This window comes from Schistocerca nitens, chromosome 4 (genome assembly GCF_023898315.1).
Source record: "Schistocerca nitens isolate TAMUIC-IGC-003100 chromosome 4, iqSchNite1.1, whole genome shotgun sequence".
In the NCBI taxonomy this organism is placed as follows: Eukaryota; Metazoa; Arthropoda; class Insecta; order Orthoptera; family Acrididae; genus Schistocerca; species Schistocerca nitens.
The window spans coordinates 52653191-52677471 of NC_064617.1; the positions used below are offsets into that span (position 1 = coordinate 52653191).

Genomic DNA, 24281 nt, shown 5'->3' on the forward strand with positions numbered 1-24281 from the left:
TATTATTTACTTTCTTTTTTACATAATAATAATACAATATTTAATGGAATGGAATGTAACATAATATAAAAATATAATAATAATTATAATAAAATTTACTTACTTTACATACATTTCCCATAGGTGAAAGTAATATTATTAAATATAAGAAATTAAATATGTTAGATAATTAACTATTATTTTGAAAACAATTTTAAAAAAAGAATTTTCTACAACTTTTTCTTAGTCCCAAAAATTGTCGTTTTTTTTTTTACTTTTGTGAAAAATGTGTTTTTTAAAATTATGTTAAACAATAAGTATATAAAATCATTTAGTTTCCGCTTTAGCAGCCATAAGTTTATTATCAGTTGTTTTACGTTGTGAATGTAAGTAAATAAATAAGAATGTATAGTTAAAAAATACATTTTTTTTAATTTGTTTAATATTAACTACAAACTTATTTTTTGTAAAACGAAAAAAAATTGTCGGTAAAAAAGGAGACTGTAATCAAGAAACTCAGTGATGTTAGTCTCTCGAATGAGATTAAGAAAGTAACTGAACTAAAGATAAATGTTTTATATGATATTACTGACTGAATATTTAAATACTAGATATGGAGAAAAAAATTGTATTAAGCTTAATAATGATTTTTAAGTTATTTTACCAAATAGATATTACAAATTAATTGATCATTGGGAACTTGAAATAATTAATAAAGGACAAGTGAAACTAAAATATAAAGAAATGAGGAAACTTAAATATAGAAATAGTGAATTTCATGACATAGTATTAACTACATGAAAATTAAAAAAAAATTTTTTTCTCATTTACTTTATATTCTTTAAATGGAAAGCAACACAGTTAAGACAGGGTAGTGAATGTAAGATTAAAAAAAAGTATTGAGGAATGTTATGAAGATAGGTATCGAACAGGTGGACTTTCTTATGTATGTAAAGAATGTAAGAAAATTAAAGTTACTTGTAATTGTGGTAGTACCGTAAATAAGTCTTCATTAAAAATTTTTTACAAACAAAAACTTATAATCATTTTATGGCTTCTAAAGGAGAAAGTAAATAATTTTATATACTTATTCTTTAATACAATTTAAAAACACATTTTTCACAAAAGGCAAAAATACAACAATCTTTGGGACTAAGTAGAAGTTGTAAAAAAATGCTTTTTTAAAAGTTGTTTTGAAAATAATTTTAAAAAACACGTTTTTCACAAAAGTCAAGAACAGGACCATTCTTGGGACTAAGAAAAAGTTGTAAGAAAGTGCTTTTTTGAAAACTGTTTTTGAAAATAATAGTTAATTCTATAATATATTTAATTTCTTATATTTAATTACGTTACATTCACCTATGGGAAATGTATGTAAATTAATTTTTATTACTATTATATTATATTATATATTATATTATTATTAGGTAAAACGGAAAGTAGATAATAAATGTATGTTCTTGGGGATTAGGGCAATTTTATGAAAATAACAAATATCGTGTGTGTTAACGAACGATATTTGTTATTTTTGTAAAATTGTCCTTGTGTTCCAGAACATAAATTTATTATCTAGTGGCGTAATATACAAGTCCGAATAATAGCAATGTTAAAATAATAGTGGTTCTCACAGCATAGAAGAAAATACAGCCGCTTCATAACCGAGGCATGCCTAGAGCCCACTTACAGCACTGGGTGCGTTCAGGTTTTTACTACTCGGTTGGATGTCGCGAAACTGCGAGGGTATTTTGCTGTGATCGAGTAATTCGATGCTGTGTGAGTGTGTTTCATAAGGCAGGCGGCCGATGGTCAGTATTTGAGTCTAAAGTTTCAAGCGCGTGGACCGCTGCCGGCAACCGCTGGGGAGAACGGCCTGGGAACGACAGGTTCACACCTCCTCCGTCAGTTCTGGAAGAACCTTCCCAGGTCAGGAGGTGTACTGGCTCCAGGGTATGAGCTGCTTTGATCGCCGCCTTTTCCGGCTGTGCCGGAGTACAGAACGCTTTAACAGATAAAGATTAACCGCTTCTTTTCGGTCGCGAGCTGTAGTATTTTCCCTGAGCGTCTAAAGTAGCCAAGCTTTTTTAGTGAACCTAGGTTTTCGCAACACGTTTGCGATGCTATCGATCGTCGTGTGGAATTATTACAGTTCACTAAATGCGTTAGTTCTGGAGTTCCTTGACGTGGAGGTTCATGGGTTGAACAATGTTCATCAAACCCTGCGAGTCAGTAACGTCAAAACGAGGAAAGCATTTCTGTATCGTGCTCTGTACAATGGCAGTATCATCATACACAACGCAATATGTTTCTAGTTGCGACCGCTACTGTCAGCTCTCTATTGATCTGATTTATGGCTAATGGTGATGATAGAGCCATCTAACTGCTTACTAAGCTTTGAATCGATCATTTAACATCCTTGGCCAGTTAAATTGAAATGTTCATACTTTTTCCTAAAAAAAAAGAAAGAAAGAAAAAGAAGCCAGACTCCATTCTCTACACAGATTACTGTCAAGTAATTTCAGCTAAGTTAAACGTCAATGCAGTTTCCAATATGTCAAAAGTGCTTGATTGCTGAAGGAATCTTGCGGATATGTTAGTTACCCATGTTCCTGGTTTAGTACTATACCTAACGCTTTTCAGATGTGTATAAATCTCTGCTCGTTAAGGTCTGTGCTGTGTTTCACTCAAACTATGTCTGCTGATGCTGTGTGCCCTTTCTTTTCTACCCCGTACATGCAGTACTAGATAGTTCCCTTTGCAGTGACTAGAACCGATTCGTGATAAATGTGATGTTGTCTGACACGTTATGAACATGTCTCTGTCATGGAGTTTATTAGTACTCAGAGAAAAGTTCGTGGCGGAATTTAGTACGCAACTCATGATGATGATAATGATAATGATGATGATTATGATGTGTGTGTGTGTGTGTGTGTATTATTCCGTGAATTATGCACTGATGCAACGTGGTTTTTATCCTGCTATAAACGTCCAAATATTAAAAACGCAGAACAGAATTAATACAAATAAAGTCAGCCGTTTTCTTTTTTCTTCAGTTTGTGATCATTCAAACTCAGCATCCGTAAATAAATTTTCGTGCACGCAGCTATCACACGTATTTGAGACACATCAAGTATCAATACAGAAAAGCGTCTTTCACACACAGTCATTTTTACGTTCGACGGCAGCTACCACTAAATAAGCACGGATTGGTACAAAGGGAGCAGAAGACAAATAGAGGTTTCTCGTGTTCTGTAGTTCTGTAAGAGTTTTGATGCACCATACATTCTTTATTTAGACACTGGTGCGTAAACCCACATTAACACTGAAAGCTACCCGTGACAAGATCAACTGCTCTCCCATTACAAGACAGTCTTTCATATTGACTAAGTATAGAAGACGGAAACTCGATGAGTTTGGATCGTTTCCGAAGCAGATGAGCTCCGACTTTAATACCACGTTCCATTTTCGAGGAGACCGATTATAAAAGTTTGGTGACTTGGTGCAAATTCTGCTGTCTCCAAATAGACTGATGCTATCCACACCATAAGAGGATCCTAGAACCGACTGATCCCTTGTTCTCCTCCAGAATAATTTCACTGTAATTAAGTCATGCATTGGTGTGGAAAGCGATATTCTCCGCATCGCTGGGGTGAGTGATTAAGGACCAGGACCAGTTACCCTAGAGAGCGAGGGGAACGCGCCCCAGAATTTTCATGGTGTTACAGGCAATCACTGCTGCACTATCTTTGCGCGGTTAAATTAATCTTGATGATGTCGTGTGTTTAGGCCATGGATTTCTGCTTACAGATAGCTTACGTGTTGCTTGCACACTAGTACGTTATTTTCTAGCTTAAGGCATGGTCTGCGTGTTCAAAGGATGCAGAAGGCAGCGTTTCTTATTGATAACACGATACCCTCCCCGGATCTGTGCTCAGGAATCTTGACGTCGCATGGTGTAAGATCAGCTGAGAGCTGTAGTAGAAAAGATGGAATTTGCTAGTAAAAAAAATACGAAAACTTGATTAGTTCGCAGCAGTCTGAAGCGCTTTGTCTCACGGGGCGCGATACTTTTCCCCTGCTTATTTTAACGGTGTATTGACACCAGCAGTTTATAAAGCACATGGGGAACTATAGAGTAGTTAGTAAAATTGGTAGTTACGGAGTGCAAAGTTGATGGCATTCCGCCCTTCCCATAACCAGTGTAATGAAATAACACAGGCATAGCAGAGCAGCGGCACAAGACAGAAATTTTCGTCAATTTTAGTGCGTACTTATACACGACGTAATATCCAGGAGAGTCCATATTTTTATTGTGTTCGTGTAAAAGTCTATGTTTATACTAAATACCCACAGAAATGTCGTGTACACGAATACTACGGTATTTGATGAGACTTGGTAACGAAATCTCCGTTTCCTTCGAGAAGGTTAAAGTTTTGGTCCCATTTGCAACCTTTTACTCCATTGGACGTGACGAAATAAGACATGTTTTCCAACCGCTTTTTCGTTCGCTATTGTGCCCTCTCATAAGCGATGGACGGACGTGTCGCAGTGATCGCAAAAGACCGTATTATCTCCATTTGTAGATATTTTCTCTAAATACCGATGTATATTTCAGAGCGCTTGGAGTATTGCAAGAACTGAGGAGGGTTGTTTCGTGGCACTTGACAGCTAACTTGAGGTGACGTTAAAAGTTTGGCGCATGCACAGGTGGTTGTGATATGTCCATATGCTCCTCATGTGACACACATGCTGGACGCAGCAGCCTGGCGGCCGCTGCATGCTGGTTCTCCCCGCGGCAGAAGGGCTACGACCGCAGATTTCCCGTAAAGAGGGCCCACTCCGACAACGCCCGACATGCTCACGCGCCCAGCCAACGCAGCCACGTGTTGTCATCTATTTAATGAGATACGAGGAGAGGGGAATATTGTCGAGTCATTATAGAAGATTCGTATGTTTTGTAGTTTCGCATGGAATGTGACAGCGATTCTGGAGTATGTTCTCTAGCACCCGCGTACATGCTGGAGTTCTGCAACCGGATGTCCTGCAACAAATCCGTTGTCACTGCCTCTAAATAAATCTTGTTCTGTAGGGTCTGCAAGCGCACAATTCTTTAGGTATCTTTGTTCCAGGCATGAGCAGTTTCTGTGGACCAGAAATGCTATATCACTGGTAAACGTCCCTGCATATCAAAACTAAATCACCGCCTCTTTGTTGTTACCAGCAACACAACAAGCAGCCGCACCATAGAAACCATCGCGATGGTTAGGAGAAGGTGGGAGGAGGGAGGGAGAGACCAAGATGTGAGGTTGCTTCTCCCAGCGCCCTCTACTGGTCGAATTGTGAACTTACTTAGTTGGTCCTGTGACACCTATGTGAATACTTGAAGCTGCCTCCACTGCTCCGGCTGTAGGCTTAGTTACAGTGATGTTTCATCGAGGTCTTAAGCTGTTAGCACTGTCTACAGTGCTCTGAATGATTGGGTGGGTGAGCGGGTGTTTCATGACTTTTTTTGGGAGGGTGGTGGTTTCTCATGATAATTTAGAGTAGTGGTTGTTTTACCGTCATTTGTGACACCGTGATCTGTGTTCTTCGAGGTTGTTTGGCCGTTCACTAATGAAATCCGTAATTTTAGAACTTCCCCATGTGGATGAGGTTTTCGAATCTATATCTGTGAACTAACTATCCGCGAGCACTCTGCGACAATGGAAGTAGACGTAGTCGTCAGACAGCTTCGATTAGAGAACCAGGGCTATAGAGTGTCTGGTGGAACAGGTGGGCGGTGTTTTCGAAGCTTTTTATCGCGATAATTGCGGTACCAAGAGGAGGTTTTAGGTAGAAGATACGGGCAACTTCCTGTCAGCTCGTGCACCAGACACTCCTGCGTGGTCAGTCAGCTGGAGGCGCCACTCAGCTGGCGGTTGAGACCTCGATCGCCGACCGCCGCCACCGACTTTGGCCCAGTAGCTCCGCAGGTCCTGTGCAGTCTTGGCGGACGATCTATAAGCGTATTTACGGAGGTATTTTGAATGAACCCCGTCGTCAGATTCTTGTGGGACAGAGTATACAGCAATGTAGCGTTCCTGTTAGTTTTTTTTCAAAGCGTTATGTGAATATTTCTCATGTTACAGTAAATCCACCGAATGAGAGACCATCAAAGTTTTCAGAGGATATGGGTGGGATGGCATCATCAGTGAGAAGAGGCAAAGAGTAACTTCAACCAGTCTAACACAACAGCTGAAAGGAAGCCACTTTTAAGAGAAATTGTTCTGAAGAACAATAACATGAAATGACTCTCTTTTAATACAGTTCTAAAAGTTTCCAGCGGGCAAAGGAATAAGGAAGGAAAAGAGGTATCAATAGTGACAAGCATGAAAGTGTGCTTGTGACCAGTCTAATGCTTTTCCTAGATGAGGCTGAATTTACTTAGCAGAGGACCACTTACAGGCAATTCCGGCACAACCAGAACGTTTGAAAGCACACTCTCGTTCATCGTTCAGTTATTCATCAGGACAGATAGGTATTTCCGTATTGTTCCAGGACAGCCAGTTTTTCCGAGAAATACGTTAAAGGGATCGCACGAAGTGTCATGTTTTTAGACCTTTTGTCCATGTCTTAAAATACATCATAGTCGCCGTTGACTGTATAAAATATTTATTGTTACTATTGCAATTTCGGTCTTACGGCCATTTTCAAGTAACACTGCGAAGTTGCCTAAACACAAAAACAAAAAAGTGAAGCACAGGGTGTATATAAATAATTAAGCAAACATTTCATTTAGAAAGTAGCTTAATTATAAACATTGTAGATAAATATAAATTACTTACTTTCTGTCAGAATATAAGACTCTCCGACATCGCTACATGTCGTCGTCAAAATGCAGCCTTTTGTTTGTGAGAGCCCCACAAGATCCGATGAGTACGACACTTATTATATAGTGATATGTCGTTAAATATATACTGAACTGTCGATGTTACCATCGTTCTAATAATCTATCACACATACAAGTTCAGGTGCACTGACAACATGTGGAGCTACGTCAGTTGGCGCGAAAATACATTTACTAAAGATACTGCCTGTGCACGTAGCAAAGATAGTGCACACCAAGGGTACAACTTATAAGCTTTATTTCGTAAAGTCTTTTCATCTGCCGACATCATACAGCTTACTAAATAGTGCTATGATTGTAATGGGCAGTAGGATAGGATGGGAATGTTTATTTATAATAGGGGATAATACATGTGTTACATGTTAATAAGCTCTCATATTGACTTAAGTGCTCGTAAATGAGATGAAGACAGTGCTCTGATATATAATACTTTGTATGCGCATACATTTTACGAATGTAAATGGCGTAAAACTCTCGTCAGCAATCCAGTTCACTGTGCAGCTCCACAAATTCTGACAAAACATCACAATGCCTCCGCACAAATACTTGATGCATCCTTAAACCAGGCTATATTATAGCACACAGGACTACGTAAATATGCATACTATTCCATCTAAATTGTTTAAAATGTTTTCGGTAAGTGTCTAAAATAACTGTACAATTCTATGAATTACTGTTGAAGTAGATTGATACAATAAATCACAAACTTCGGATACAATGAAATGTCGAGGCTACATTTCATTTATAAAACATACAAAAAATACATTGGAGTACGCTTTTCTCCCCTCGTTATAGTCGATAAACTTTTCTTTACAGTAAAATACACCCGATTACTGATAAAATTTGTTACTTATGATTTAAGACAAAATTTGTCAGATACATCACATAAAAACTGGCGATCTTAAAATACATAAAATAAGAGAATAGATACATTGCGGGTGGTAGCGGATATGACATTACACAGTTACTAATGTAATTTTGAAGCATCTACGATTTTTTGTTTAAAAAAACCTCGTTTACACGCTTGTCTATACAAAATGTTAGGGTGGTAAACTCCCATCAGATGTCAAGGTATTGCGCCTGTAAGCCATTTTACAATCTATGTTTTGTACATAAAACAGACTGGAAATTATCTAAAAATCTTTTATTTTTTAAATCAGTTTGATCATTATGTAGGTCATTGGGTCGATTTTTAATACTGTTGTAAATCTCTATTTCTTCTAGAACATTCATGATTCTACTTTTAAGCCGAGTATGCAGTATTTTAAATAATGAATCTATGTTGTTGACCATATGTTTATTCTCAATTAAGTGTTTGCTAAAGGTAGACACATTGCTCTCTGTCTGCCTGACGTGTTCTTTAAACCTGTCGTTACATGCCCACCCAGTTTGTCCAATATAACATTTTGTGCATGAGCCACATTCTATTATGTAAACCCCTGAACTTGCTAACTGGTTTGTTCTACCTGTTACATGCCTGAATTTTTTATTTAATCTATTGTCTGTGTGAAAGCTGACCCGTACGTTGGTTTTCTTAACACCTGTGCAATTTTGTCTGATACTACTCCTAAATATTCGTGCCAAGGGTCCTCAACCGAGAAACCTAGGACAGCTGTCTTTCACACAGGAGTCAACCAAGCTCCACATCCTTTTCGGTGCATTCAAGAACTTCATTGGCTCTCTTCCTACATGCCCGCACTGAAAAAGATAGTTAATGAGCCGCCGGCCCGCGTGGCCGAGCGGTTCTAGGCGCTACAGTCTGGAACCGTGCGACCGGTTCAGCGAATTTTAAGGGAAGATTTGGAAAGGAAAAGGGTTGCTACAAAGTTTGTTCCTCGTGTTCTAACAGAAAATCTAAAGGAACATCGAGCTGAAACATGCCATACTTCGAAAAAAAACAGCTTGAAACTGTCATGGTGCTGTGGTTCTGAGCCAGAAACGAAGAAACGTCAAGCCAACGGAAGATGGCATCGTCACCCCGCCCAAGAAAATGTCGTCAGATGAAATAGAACTTCAAAACAATGCTGATTTGCTTTTTTGATGTCAAGGATGTAGTTAATTCAGTGTTTGTTACCCCAGGACAGATAATCAATCAAACTTTTCATTTGGAAGTTTTAAGAAGATTGTGCAATAGTGTTCGTCAAAAAAAGACCGGATTTGAGGCAGACAAGAGACTGGTTCTACATCTACATCTACATTTATACTCCGCAAGCCACCTAACGGTGTGTGGCGGAGGGCACTTTACGTGCCACTGTCATTACCTCCCGTTCCTGTTCCACTCGCGTATGGTACGCGGGAAGAACGACTGCCGGAAAGCCTCCGTGCGCGCTCGAATCTCCTTTCTTGATCTCCTCTGGAGGTATAAGTAGGGGGGAGCAATGTATTCGTTACCTCATCCAGAAACGCACCCTCTCGAAACCTGGACAGCAAGCTGAACCGCGATGCAGAGCGCCTCTCTTGCAGAGTCTGCCACTTGAGTTTGCAAAACATCTCCGTAACGCTATCACGCTTACCAAGTAACGTTGTGACGAAACGCGCCGCTCTTCTTTAGATCTTCTCTATCTCCTCTGTCAATCCGACCTGGTACGGATCCCACACTGGTGAGCAATACTGAAGTATAGGTCGAACGAGTGTTTTGTAAGCCACCTCCTTTGTTGATAGACTATATTTTCTAAGGACTCTCCCAATGACTCTCAACCTGGCACTCTTCTTGCCAACAATTAATTTTATATGACCACAAGAATGTATCTCCACCCACAGCCATCTCTGGTAGACAGTTTTTGACAAAAATGGCATTGTTCTGCTGCCCCACGCATCTTACTCGCCTCACCTGGCTCCGTGTGACATTTTCTTATTTCCACGCATGAAAAGAGGCATGAAAGGACACATTAGAGAACGTAGAAGAAATGAAGAAAAGAACGAGAGAGGAGCTGTCAGCCGTTTCTAAAGATGACTACAGATAGTTCAAATGGTTCTGAGAACTATGGGACTTAACTTCTAAGGTCATCAGTCCCCTAGAACTTAGAACTACTTAAGGGGTGTAGGACGTCAAACGGGCGGACTTGGAGCTGGAGAGGCACTACTGGACATTTCAATTTACACTGTCTATAATTTTACAGATAAATTTATAAAACTTTGTCAGCATGACCAGGAAGGATTCAGAATTCACACTCTTAGCAGTGGAAGTTGTAAAACACAACGAACTAATTTTTTTTACATGTGAAATTTCATCATTTTTTCACTTACTGATGGCAGCATTTGTTGCTATTGGTGCACTTTTCTTGATAAGTAAGAGAGATTCTTCGATGAATTGTGCACAGCATACAAACCATACTTAAAGGTGTATGGAACTCTAGAAATTTCCAAATCTATTAAAAACGATGGTAAAAATTGAGGTAATTAACTACAAAATTTGTGTTTTTTTCAAAACATGAAGTTTAAAATACAATAGCTCATTCGTTGTTTCATAAATTAAATATATTGTAGAGTTTCGTACACCTGTAAGTATGATATGTATGCTGTGCAATATTCATCGATGAATCTCTCTAGCTTCTGAAGAAAAGTGTACCTATAGCAACAAATGCAGCCATTAGTAAGTGCAAAGACGATGAAATTTCACACGTAAAAAAAATTAGTTCGTTATGTTTTCGAACTACCACTGCTTTGAGTGTGAATCATGAGTCCCTCCTGGTCATGCTGACAAAGTTTTATGAATTTATTTGTAAAAGTATAGACACTGGAAATTAAAAGGTCCTGTGATGCCTCTCCTGCTCCAAGTCGGCTCGTTTGACGTCCTACCCCCCTTAAACCTAACTAACCTAAGGACATGATACACATCCATGCCCGAGGTAGGACTCGAACCTGCGACCGTGGCGGTCGCTCGGTTCCAGACTGTAGCGCCTAGAATCGCTAGGCCACCGCGGCCGGTTGCAGATAGTCTTCCGAATAGTGGAAGCAAATGTATTAGTCGTAAGGAAATGTATTTTGAATACGAAAGATTGTTTTGTAAACAATTTGAAAGTATATAGCTTTTAAAAAAATATTCAGGTTTCTTCTTTTGTCTGGCAGCAAGCGAAGCGAAAAGACCGCGCCAAGTAGTTATTTACAGCATGGACGTTGCGAGTTGCGGTCGTGGGAAGCTGACACTTCAACATGAAGCAGCAGTGCGGGCTTGCGGCTTTAGTGGTCCCTGCAGTGTTCCCCAGGTGTCTGGCTTCACATGGCATGACGTAACGGCGCACAGGCCGCTGTTAAGCCCGTCCAGCGGCCCGCTGGAGCCGCCGTGTGACGGCGTGGGCTGCCGCCTCGCCGCCTCCTCCTTTTTACTGGCGCCATTTGGCCGCCGCTGCCGGCTGTTACTGCGGCGTGTGACGCCAGCGTCGTGTTTCAGTGGCGGACGCAGGTGAACCTGGTGTACGTGGCCGGCTACTCCGTGTCGCTGGTCGCGCTGGTCATCGCGCTCGCCGTCCTCTCCTACTTCAAGTGAGTACCGCCGACTGCATTCTGCTCACCTGCTCAGCTGCCATAAGGCGCCGAACCAGAATAGCAAAGCGGCTGGCAGCTTGCTACTGTACCGGCAACAAACCCGAGACTTCCGCACCTGCTGCTCTGTCCACCATTGTCGTCTCTTTATGCTTCCATAAATCTCGGTAAGCAGCTAGGAGGTAGAGGGGAGAGAGGGTGGAGCGTTAAGGGGCTCCGGAACGCCCTATACTTGCAATGTTAAAATAACGCTTATAAATTACATCTTTCCTCACAAAGTATTTGAGGTAGGAAGTTGAACTTTTTACAGATTATTTATTGGAATATGGGCTACAACTTAACACAGGGATTTTACAAAATTTTAGTTCAGTTATTAAAGATGATTTTTTTCAATTGTAATGAAAATGCACAACATTTTTTGCAATTTTTTATTTATATATTCAAAATATACAGTTTTTTGGAAAAAGGCTGTGTTAAATTTTGCAGAAGGTAGTGTGTAACATTTACTGAAAGTTTGAAGATCCTTAGAAAACATGTAATTAGTATGAGAAAATAAAAGTTTTGGGAATCGAGCGACAAAGATTGGATTAACTTTTTAGTGCATTCCAGGTCCATAGGATGGATTATCTTCATCCTCTGCAAACTCCTCCTCCAGCTTCCTCTTGTTGCTCCTCCTGTTTACTCTTGCTTGTATTTCTAGACTGTTTACGGCCCTGTCTGCAGCCCGAAGGCGTTCCTTGTCTAAAGCAAGCATCGCTCGTACCATGTTAGAACCTATCTTCATTCCCATATTTCTCAATACCTTGCACCTTACAATGTTGCCATCATTGAAAGTCTTAACAGCATCATACACACCAAAGTGAAGTGTTTCTATTCCAACAAATACAGTCTTGGGGATTCTCGACCATATAACTCTATTTACACTTTCATTGGGGTTTTGAGTTTTTCCGTGAATACACTTTTTCAACAGTTCAGGTGCTGCTAAGTCTCTGAAAATAGGTTTTATCACCTCCATTATTGCATGAGGCAGACTATGCTTATGAGTGTACACTTCACCAGTTAGCAATCCTTTGTTATATTTACACCAACTGTCTTCTTCTTTGGGACACAAGCTATGTTGGGGATTTTCATCGTCTTTATTGTTTACAGTAATAACACATACCTTTGGCTTTCCAACATTTCTCCTTTTCTTAAAAGCCTTCAGAGGATTTCTAATAACTTAAATTTTACTCATTATTATACTTCAACAAAACAGAGACTCAAGAAACAGAATTAATTACGAATATTTTCGAGATAACGACAGAGTAAATTAACATGAAACAATCGACAATCACACCAGCGATATATATTGAACCATCACAGGTTGGCCACAACACATACTTTATCTCACATCACTAAAATGTACCTGATGAACACGGACGTTAATAATAACACCATTTGACAGCAGTTTAACAGCGCCACAGTGGGTCACGCCCATGTAGAACACATTTCAAAAAAAATTTAAAAATAGTAGTAGTCTTCGGAATTGAATAAATTATATATCTATTAAAAGGTAATAGTCTGCAGATTCAGAAAAAGCAAAAAAGTAAAAATTGAACTTTTCATGATTTTGAGCCTTTCCGGAGCCCCTTAATGCTCCCTGCTGTCTCATGTCGTACTATTAGCCTGCATATTTGTTTTGTAAATAAAAACGCCTTCCCTTGCTTTTTTTTTATTTTCCTAGGCGCGTTTCACCTCTCTTCACTTTAAGGCGTAATCAGTGGGATGGTTTCTCCTAAAACATAGTGCAGCAAGAGAAGGCGTTTTTATTTACAATACAAATATTTCTGTGCTTGCTGCGGAGAATGGCCACACAAAGAATCTCGTTATTAGCCAGCATATCTGAAGTGGTAATTCTGCACTTGTTATGAAACTTAGAGAGTTCGTGTAGCGTGTTGTAAGTCGCACAACTGCTGAATTAGTTTTCTGAATCATGCGTACTGTGTGCTCAGAGTGTAAACGCACACACATTTCAGCACAAAAGATTGAAGATTCGTGTATATATTTTTATATATGTTCTCCAACAGTGCAGTATTTGGTGTTCATTGATGTATTTGGTTACTCGTGTCAGCCGGCCGAAGTGGCCGTGCGGTTAAAGGCGCTGCAGTCTGGAACCGCAAGACCGCTACGGTCGCAGGTTCGAATCCTGCCTCGGGCATGGATGTTTGTGATGTCCTTAGGTTAGTTAGGTTTAACTAGTTCTAAGTTCTAGGGGACTAATGACCTCAGCAGTTGAGTCCCATAGTGCTCAGAGCCATTTGAACCATTTGAACCACTCGTGTCATAAAGCTACTCTCATCCAAATTCTCTGTGACATACGCTGTCAGCTGTACGATATTCCTGGAATTTACTTGTAACAGAGAGAATAAATGCTCGTAGAGTACTTTGTAACATTTTGAAAGCTTAAGAAGCATAAGATAATAAATTTCTGAAGTTACTAAAAACATCGCTGTTGGTGTGATGAATTACTGCTTTTCTATATGAGTCTTCTAAGCAATTTAGTCTTTTCCTCGTATTTCTGTAAGGCACCAATCCGACTTCTTGCGACTTTCTGTTAAATTTTAAATTCTTTCACATTAGAAAATATAGATTAGAGGCAGTAAGGTACATACTTTTCTGTGAAGATGGTAGATAATAGTTTTAGATTATAACTGAGCCCGCATCTCGTGGTCGTGCGGTAGCGTTCTCGCTTCCCACGCCCGGGTTCCCGGGTTCGATTCCCGGCGGGGTCAGGGATTTTCTCTGCCTCGTGATGGCTGGGTGTTGTGTGCTGTCCTTAGGTTAGTTAGGTTTAAGTAGTTCTAAGTTCTAGGGGACTTATGACCACAGCAGTTGAGTCCCATAGTGCTCAGAACCATTTGAGCCATTATAACTGCAAATCTTTCCGCAACAATGTCCATGTGTTGGCACCATACAGACCAATGCTTTATAAACTTTTCATGTAAAGCAAAATTTTCCATACAGTGTCTTCTCGTTGTAAATATTATATAAATCACAGTTTGTCAAAAAATGGTTCAAATGGCTCTGAGCACTATGGGACTCAACATCTTAGGTCATAAGTCCTCTAGAACTTAGAACTACTTAAACCTAACTAACCTAAGGACATCACACACACCCATGCCCGAGGCAGGATTCGAACCTGCGACCGTAGCAGTCCCGCGGTTCCGGACTGCAGCGCCAGAACCGCTAGACCACCGCGGTCGGCACAGTTTGTCACTGCAATAGTTATATGTGTATTTACTGCTCTGTTTTCAAACGAAACGTATCAACTGTTCGTCCGCTATAATCACAGAGAATTTAGGTTCTAGCTGTAATTGGTGAACAATAGCAGCTGGATGTTACTGAATAGTTACCAGGCACATTGTCTGCCATCATCCTACTTCACGCCCCATTCTGTTGACGACATAATACGCGACGAAGTGTTGCTCAGTTTGCTTCGCTACCATCGTGGTGTCGTTTCTCTGTGGTACTCTAATCATTTTGGTCACCATAGGTACCGGCGGGCGAAAATTGCGACACCAACGTAACTGTCGTGATTTATATTCGTTGCGAGCTTTGTTTACCTGTGCTTATTTTTTTTTTAATTATTTAATGGAATGTCTGAGGCTAGACGCGAAAATCACCAGCACGGTGGAAAGGCTAACGCGAACGTAATAATGCACCTTAACGGGAAACTTGTCATCATTGCTTCTTACGCAACCGCATAACTGTTATTGCCACAGGCATGTAGGTTGTCCATCTAGCTGCGAACAGGCTATGTCGTCGGCACCTTGCGTGGTTAACTGACGCAAGCTTTGTTATTCTGATCGATATGCACCTGATGTCAATAAATCCTTAACTGCCTACATATGAAATATATCGGTAAGTGTTATCTGACAAACACCTACAATGTGCGCAATCATGTGCTCATAAATGTGCTTGCAATTTTATTGCTTCAAAATATCTGAGGTATTAAACTATAATTGTGAAAATAAATGTGAAACTTCAGTTCACACAACTTTTAATATATGAAAGCTGTTTTGTGACTGAATAGATTTTCCATAGGGTTGAAATTCTTAAAGAAAACTGCATCTCTTAATCCTGAAATTTATATAAAAATATTTGCGCATTTTAATATCTGCTCTGCTCTTCCCCTGTAATAAAATTCATTTGCTTTGCAATGAAGTGGGGTTAGGTGGGGTAAGGCCAGTTTTGCTACTGTGGGTAAGAAGTATTAGAATCGTGTCTGAGTGGCATAAACCAAGCACTGCGTGGAAGTGTACTCTAGTCAAGGAAACAACAACAGTATAGTTAACGTATCCAACTACACAGCGATTTTCAAGTGCTCGCCTTAGTAGTGAAATTTATCTGGCACGACCACGTGGTTTGAAGCAAAAAGTACACCCTAATATCAAAAGAATGAGGAAATGGAGGCTAATATTTCTTAGTCAGTAGAGTTGAATGGACAAAAAGCCACTATCAATACAACTATTTGATTAACTCTGGGACAGGAAGGCCACCATGACATGAATTAAAGAAATTCAGAAAGACTTTAGGGGTCGAACATCCCGGATCCTCACGTTAAAACGGGACCTGTTGCGAAGCAGAAAACAAAGGCCTGAAGAACACTGGTGTGCGAACAAACCAACAGCACAGCGACGATGTGAAGGAGCATTACCAATAAAGGAAACTGCGGGGAAAGAGCACAAAATGAAGCTGCAGCGTGATTCCAAGCAGTCACTTCGCCAATAATAACATGTTACAAATATTTAAACTGTTCGTTCACAGACAGCATTGTGACCTCAAGGAAACAGGGTGAAGTAATAACGTCTACCCAAACACAGGTATGTGTGGCGAAGTCGATGACCGACTGTTGCCAAGGATTACGAGCAGTCCATGGAACGTAGTCACGATTGAGTCACACACGAGCCGTAACGATAAAAAAACGCGAATTTCACTACTGGTGGCGGAATATCAATGTGGAGGTTGCCCATCTGTTCTGTTCCATCCACCCTGTGAGTTGTCGGCATAGCACGTCTCGTTTGCTCCAGCGCCTTCAAGATCGAAAATAGTTCGGCATCAAATGTAGTGAACTCTGGAGGCAACCGAATCTTGAGGACTCAATATGGGAAAACAACAGAGCAACCAATAAAGTCCCCATGTTTAGACCTGTCTGTGAAGACTGCTGCATAGTTCTGGTGTTCATTTAAAATGCATGGAAGTATCGCATTAAATACAGAAGCAGGAGTGCAATCTCGCCTGTACTCCACTAAATATGGGCCTCTGCAGTAACCAGAGTGACAGTCAGTTAAAACCCCGGATCTGAGCCTGTACATGCTCCTTACCAATGGACTCCAGCACATACACTCCTGGAAATTGAAATAAGAACACCGTGAATTCATTGTCGCAGGAAGGGGAAACTTTATTGACACATTCCTGGGGTCAGATACATCACATGATCACACTGACAGAACCACAGGCACATAGACACAGGCAACAGAGCATGCACAATGTCGGCACTAGTACAGTGTATATCCACCTTTCGCAGCAATGCAGGCTGCTATTCTCCCATGGAGACGATCGTAGAGATGCTGGATGTAGTCCTGTGGAACGGCTTGCCATGCCATTTCCACCTGGCGCCTCAGTTGGACCAGCGTTCGTGCTGGACGTGCAGACCGCGTGAGACGACGCTTCATCCAGTCCCAAACATACTCAATGGGGGACAGATCCGGAGATCTTGCTGGCCAGGGTAGTTGACATACACCTTCTAGAGCACGTTGGGTGGCACGGGATACATGCGGACGTGCATTGTCCTGTTGGAACAGTAAGTTCCCTTGCCGGTCTAGGAATGGTAGAACGATGGGTTCGATGACGGTTTGGATGTACCGTGCACTATTCAGTGTCCCCTCGACGATCACCAGTGGTGTACGGCCAGTGTAGGAGATCGCTCCCCACACCATGATGCCGGGTGTTGGCCCTATGTGCCTCGGTCGTATGCAGTCCTGATTGTGGCGCTCACCTGCACGGCGCCAAACACGCATACGACCATCATTGGCACCAAGGCAGAAGCGACTCTCATCGCTGAAGACGACACGTCTCCATTCGTCCCTCCATTCACGCCTGTCGCGACACCACTGGAGGCGGGCTGGACGATGTTGGGGCGTGAGCGGAAGACGGCCTAACGGTGTGCGGGACCGTAGCCCAGCTTCATGGAGACAGTTGCGAATGGTCCTCGCCGATACCCCAGGAGCAACAGTGTCCCTAATTTGCTGGGAAGTGGCGGTGCGGTCCCCTACGGCACTGCGTAGGATCCTACGGTCTTGGCGTGCATCCGTGCGTCGCTGCGGTCCGGTCCCAGGTCGACGGGCACGTGCACCTTCCGCAGACCACTGGCGACAACATCGATGTACTGTGGAGACCTCACGCCCCACGTGTTGAGCAATTCGGCGGTACGTCCACCCGGCCTCCCGCATGCCCACTATACGCCCTCGCTCAAAGTCCGTCAACTGCACATACGGTTCACGTCCACGCTGTCGCGGCATGCTACCAGTGTTAAAGACTGCGATGGAACTCCGTATGCCACGGCAAACTGGCTGACACTGACGGCGGCGGTGCACAAATCCTGCGCAGCTAGCGCCATTCGACGGCCAACACCGCGGTTCCTGGTGTGTCCGCTGTGCCGTGCGTGTGATCATTGCTTGTACAGCCCTCTCGCAGTGTCCGGAGCAAGTATGGTGGGTCTGACACACCGGTGTCAATGTGTTCTTTTTTCCATTTCCAGGAGTGTATTTTGCATGGACCCCAAACGGCCTTGTTGCCCGTGCATGATTCGATTCGTAAAGAGGCGCTCCACAGCTGGATGAGCAACGCTATGGTATGCTGCGGAGGGGTGAAGCGAGGAGCCGACACGCCTGACGCACCATGAGATGCTTTAGCCAGATGATAGGTGGCGTTTCACCAGCCTCAGCACAAACATGATATATGGGGATGGCCCTGTAGGTATCTGTGGACAACCGGATCCCCTCATAGTGTACAGCATCAATAACTTTCAGGTACGAAGGCCTCGCTGACCCATAGAATTAGCACCATAGTCCATCCTCGATCGAATGAAAGCCGTATAAAACTGCAGCAGACTTCAAAATATTCGACGCCCACTGGGGACTTGCCTAGGTCCTTCATTTGTGGTAACCACGACAGCCTGGAGTAAGAAATGAGATCCAAAAATCACACAGAGTCTTTAAAAGGGGGAATATTGTTACACACATGCAGATGAGGTAAATTAAAAATACGTCGGGAACGATTAAAGTAAACACTCACATACACTTCTTCACAGAAAACATAAAACCAGTCTTTGCAACACACTCCAACAGCGTCTTCAATGTAACAAACGAGTTGCCGTTTTCAATGCTGGATGAAGAACAGATAACTGCAATATCGTCCACAAATAAGGACACTGTACAGCACTCCTTACTGTAGACATCTTACTGGTCATGTCTATGGCAAAAAGGGTATCACTTGAGCGCAGCCCTGAGGAACAACATTCTCCTGCTCAAAACTATGTGACAGCTCATCACCAACTTGTTAGCGAAAAAAGCGCTTTGATAAAAAGGATCAAAGATTTGAGATGACCATAGAAGCCCCATTGCTGAAGAACGAGGTGTCCCCAAATATTATCGTAAGCCTTAATTATGTCAAAAATATCCCTACACAATGCTGTTTATTTAGGAAATCCTGCTGGATTGCTATCTCTAGCAAGGTGACGTTGTCGAAAATCAATTGAAATTTCCTGAATCCACACTGAGAGCGAATTAGGAAGTCTGGTCTCCAGCATCCAGACCAGACGACGGTTAACCATTCGTTCCAAGGTCTTTCATAAAAAGCTCGTTAAGGCGACGCTCCGCTGACTACTGAGACACATTCGCCCCTTTCCAGTTTGAGAATGGGGATCAAAATATCCTCCCACCACGAGTTGGTAAAGTTGCCTGTCTGCCATGTCGAACTAAATCTTTGTAAGAGGATTTCATTAGGCACTGGTTGCAAGTTCCGCAACATACTGTGTCGAATTTGGTCGTGAGCAGGCGCAGTATCACAAGCTGCAGACAGTGCCGCATCCAATTCCCACATGGAGTAAGGGCTGTTGTAGGACTCTTAATTGCTAAAACTGGAGCCAAACTCACCCCTTTCCATGGTCGGACGGTAACGATGGATCACTGGATCCTGGCTGGCAGTGGCTGAACACAACCCAAAATGCTCTGCTACTGTCTGTGCAATGTCTCCAGTTGTTGTTTGGAGACACCCCTGATTGAAGAACGCTGCTATAAGTAACTTACCTACCTTTACCCGAAATTATCCTGATGGCTTCCCGTACTGTAGTAGAAGAAGTAAAGTGGTTTATAGACTCCAGAAACACTTGCCAATACCTCGTATTGTTCTCCTTGTTGATATATCGAACCTTTGACTTCGATAATCGAAAGTCGTCGAGGTTTCCGCCGTTGGGAAGCTCTAAAATCGTCGTAGAGCTGCACGCCTAACCTGAATAACTAAACAGCACTCGGCAGTCCACCAAAGCACAAGAGGCCTCCTACGATGACCAGAGGACCTCGGATGGTGAAATCAGCTGTGATGTGGTTCAGACACTCCTGGATGTTGTCGTGGTACTCAAACAAGGCCAGCTGGCTGAACATCATCCAGTCAGCTCATCTGATTGTCATAGCTGTGATCTTTCTGGCAGAACTCCATCCATTAGGTGAATATGAATTTCGAAGTGGTAACTGGAATGAAGCTCGTCAGTGGCTTCCCACACAACATAGTCTGCATGGGGTGGAGAGCAGAAAGACTGGGCAATGGCTGAGATTGACCAGTAACGAGACAAGGATGAGTATGAGTGCCTGTATTGAGGATGCACAGCTATCGAGACATCGTGAGCCTCACCAAAAGCAGACCTCAAGGACAAGTAGACCTCCAACCCTAATATGTAATGGGCACTGAAGTCCCCAGTAGGAAAAACGGTTGGAGTTGTTCTATAAGTCCTGTTAGAGCCTCAGAGTGAATCGCATCATGTGTAGGTAAATACAGCGAGCAAACGGTGTCCCACTGACATAAAGAAATTTCTGCAGCAACCATTTGTAAGTCAGTAGGTAGGGGAAAACAGAGGAGTGGTGCACATTACAGACAAACAAAACGACCCCTCCCTTGGCACTCTCCAGAATGAATCGCCCTTAGAATAGGGGCATCTGATGCTTTAAAATGGGTTTCCTGCAAAAATAAGCGCAGGGCGCGTTAATGTGATACCATTTCCAGTTCCTCCACATGTGTCCTGAACACATTAATGTTCGTCTGCAGTATGGAAGGCATCTTAAAGGTGAGGTTTTACTCTGTCTTTCCGCTTCTTGTTCTGCCTTGGTGGCGAGACAGCAACGGATGTGGGATCACTTGAGGGACGTGCTGGTTCTCCTCACACAAATGTCGATGTCCATACCGACGATGGTAGGATCATCATCAGACCCATCAGCCAGTAACAAAACAAGGTGGTCGTATAGTCCGATGGCTTCAGCACATACTTGGCAAATTTGGCAATTTGACCTTTGTACCCACCTTGTATTTTGGGGAAGGTGGCAAGGCTGATGTAACATAAAATCTTTGCTGTATCTCTTCTGATCTCTGTTGTGAGGATTTGCTACCTACACTGACATTATTTCCTGCAGCTTTCAGTGTTTCAGCAATAGGAGGACTGGGCTTTGGGACCAGTGGTGCAGGCTGCCAGCCACATTTACAGGTGCCCTGTTCCACCATCATTGTCTGGGTGAACACTGACATTCTGGAAGGCTGTTTGTATGCCAAGGCAAAAGACTTCACTGAGTGGCCTTAAATTACTTCTTCACGTCAGAGTACGAGACTCATTGGGTGACTTTAATTTCCTGAATCTTCTTTCCTTCAGCAAAGATGGGACAGTTCCTGCTCCAAACTGGATGGGCCCAGAAGTATTTAGCACATGTGGGTGGGGCAGTGCATTGAATACCTTGTTTGTGTGCCACGTTGGCACTTCTTATGCATGTAGCCCAACCGTTACAACCCATAGGGTTGTGACCAAAGCGTTGTCACTTGAAGGAGTGCATTTGGGACATAAGGTCTAACTTAAGGTGGAGAAATCCTTCAGAAATATACCCCAGCAACTTTAGCAGACTGAATGTCAGAATAAATGATGCTGACTTTTAGCGCTCGCCATCAACCCTTTTCATAACATTCCTGCTTCATTTCTTTTTATCCATGTACATAATGTCCCTGCATGTGACAACATGCGCAGATCGCAGGGGGTATTTTCCAATCAGCTTGCCATTCAACATCTTCCATACTTGAGGAGCCTTCATAGTCTCGAGAAGGAGAGTAGCGAACTAAGGACTTTTGATAGACCTGAGTTACCCTGAAAGTTCCTCGAGAGCTTTTCTAAAGAACCACTCACCCGTTTCATTACAACAAAAACATTATATATCACAGGATGTGGACTGTTACTTCGGTTAGTGTAGTTGACAGAGATGACGAATGGTCTCTTATGATTCTGGGTATTAATACTGACCAACAGCCCACCTGAACTGCTGAAAGTAGAAACATGATATTTAGGCTTCTTGGTGTTCCCATGAGCAGCTAGGGAAGAAAGTACACCCACACAGAGCCCCACTGCCCTGTGAAGACTTATACAACTAAGGTGCAGGAGTCTTCCCAGAGGTTGCCCGCTAGCGACTATTCCTCTATTCCTCTTCAACAGCCATGAATGTCATTGACATGCAGCATACCATGAGACTGTATTTTTGTATAGAGGTTTTACCATTTTCGTGATCTGGGCTGCTAAGCCAAGAGAACCGTTCCCTGTGACTCACAAAGTTCCACTGCCACCCTTCACAGTGATCACTAAAGAATGTCCGCAGCTTACAGTAACAGAGGACTAGACGCGCTCACCAGTCCCCAGATAAGGAGCCTTAGGGTCACCAAGCCCCCTGCCTGTGTTTATCTAGCATGCGGAGTGTAATCGTCTGCAAGTTGTGGCTCTCGTCAACACAAGTGTCGTCTGTCGCTTGGGCTCTGAGTCGGTCTTCAGTTAATGTGGGAGGCTGGCTGAAGTGTAGAATGCTGCTGCGCACCTCGCATGCAGGCTGCAATGAGAGCACATAATTTGCAGCATGGCTTCTAGAACTGATCTGGAACCTTTGATCTGGATCCGAGCTACGGGGTGAAGAACTGTAGGACTCCCCTTGATAGGTCATCGGTGCACTACACGAAGGATGCAGCTACTCGGATAGTAGAGCACTTGTGGAGTACAGATGGGATGTTTTAAGGCTATTCAGTAGTTTGAGGAAACCTGATGAACGCTCGACAGTCAAGATTTTTACAGCTGACTGTAGAAGTATTCGCAACAAAATCCCTGTAATTACTACCCTCCAGGAAAGTTGTAGGACTGAAATTATTATTGCAAGTGAGAGCTGGCTGAAACCCGAACTAGAAAACTCCGAAATATTTATCGTGACATGGAAAGTATTATCTAAAAGAAAGATTAGACGCCAAAGGGAGGTAAGTGTTCATAGCTGTCGACAAAGACGTTGTGTCTATCGAGGTCGAAATTGAGCCTCAGTGTGAAGTTATCTAAACACGATTAGCAGGTCTAGGTGAACTCGAGCTAGTTATCGTATCTTTCAATGGCCATATGATTGCACCATAAGAGTAATAGAATAATTCCAGGAAATACCCAGATTATGCATTATTATTTGGAGGCAACTAATCTACCGAGTATAGAGTTGGACGTCTATGGACTCACTGCTTGTCTTACGGAGAGACAGTCTTCTAAACTAATTCTGAACATGTTTTCCGATAGCGCCTTGAAAAGCTAGTTCGACAGCCCACAAGCAACAGAAATATTTTAGACCTCGTAGCTGAACACAGTCCTCACCTGATCGACAGTGCCAGTATAGGGAGATGGACTAGTGATCATAATACCATAGCGGCGATTGTAATTCCATGAAGAAGAACAGGAGGGTATTTATGCTGTAAAAATCAGAAAATTGGTAGTGAGCAACCTGCTTAGACAATGACTGGAAGTCATTTAATTCCAGTACGACAGACGCAGACGAATAGGCGGCAATGTTTAATCTAACTGTTAATCCCGAAGACATACGTGCCAAATAGGTGGAGTAAAGCAAGTGCGCCGGCCTCAGTCAAAATGCAAGAGGATCATGGTTCCGTGAACATGCTTAAAAGTAGACCGAGTTCAAAATGTCTGCGGTGCACCAACGTTAATCCTCGGCGAGCAAACTGTCGGCAATTAACTGCGTACTTGAGTGCGGTACACTTCTTGTACTGCAATAGTAGGCACCCTGGACACGCAAAGATTTAAACACAGATATGAATTTTCACGTGGCCACCCTTGCGTAAGCTTTCTGGACTTCGCTGGTGATTGACGTTATTGTCATATGCTCTAACTTTCTTCAACAAGGAGAAATATGTCTGCCCATCGCTTCCAGTCCGTTCTTTTACGTTTGACGAAATGGGAAACAACAGAAGAACACTAAATTATTCCAAATACTAGATGCGTATACTTCTCGAATTGTTCGGTGTCAGTGCACTAGTTTTTGAATATAAAAGAAATGAAAGCTGTAGTATAAAAGAAGACATGTAAGTCGTCTCAATTCACACTTTTTTTGGTTCAGTTCTGCATGTCTTCTTATTTCTAGCTGCATGCTTTTAATAACCCAGTTTTCACTGCATACAAAGATTAGTAGTTACTGATATTTTATAAAAGATCGTTAATCAATTGCGTAATTTAAAAATTACAAATAAAGGTTTTCTACCAATTTGTGTTTTACGCTTTATGCAAATGCTCATAGAACACACCCCTCGGTTTAAAAATTTGAATCCATGTTAACTCGAATCC

At 42.2% G+C, this 24281-nt stretch overlaps 1 protein-coding gene across 1 annotated transcript in view; it reads left to right on the forward strand.

The window, feature by feature from the left end:
* Positions 1-24281, forward strand: part of LOC126251709 (calcitonin gene-related peptide type 1 receptor-like) — a 609959-nt gene that overhangs the window by 535809 nt on the left and 49869 nt on the right. Inside the window, exon 5 of the mRNA XM_049952302.1 lies at positions 11253-11344. Coding sequence (XP_049808259.1) covers positions 11253-11344 — 92 coding nt within the window. The remainder of the gene's footprint in view (positions 1-11252; positions 11345-24281) is intronic.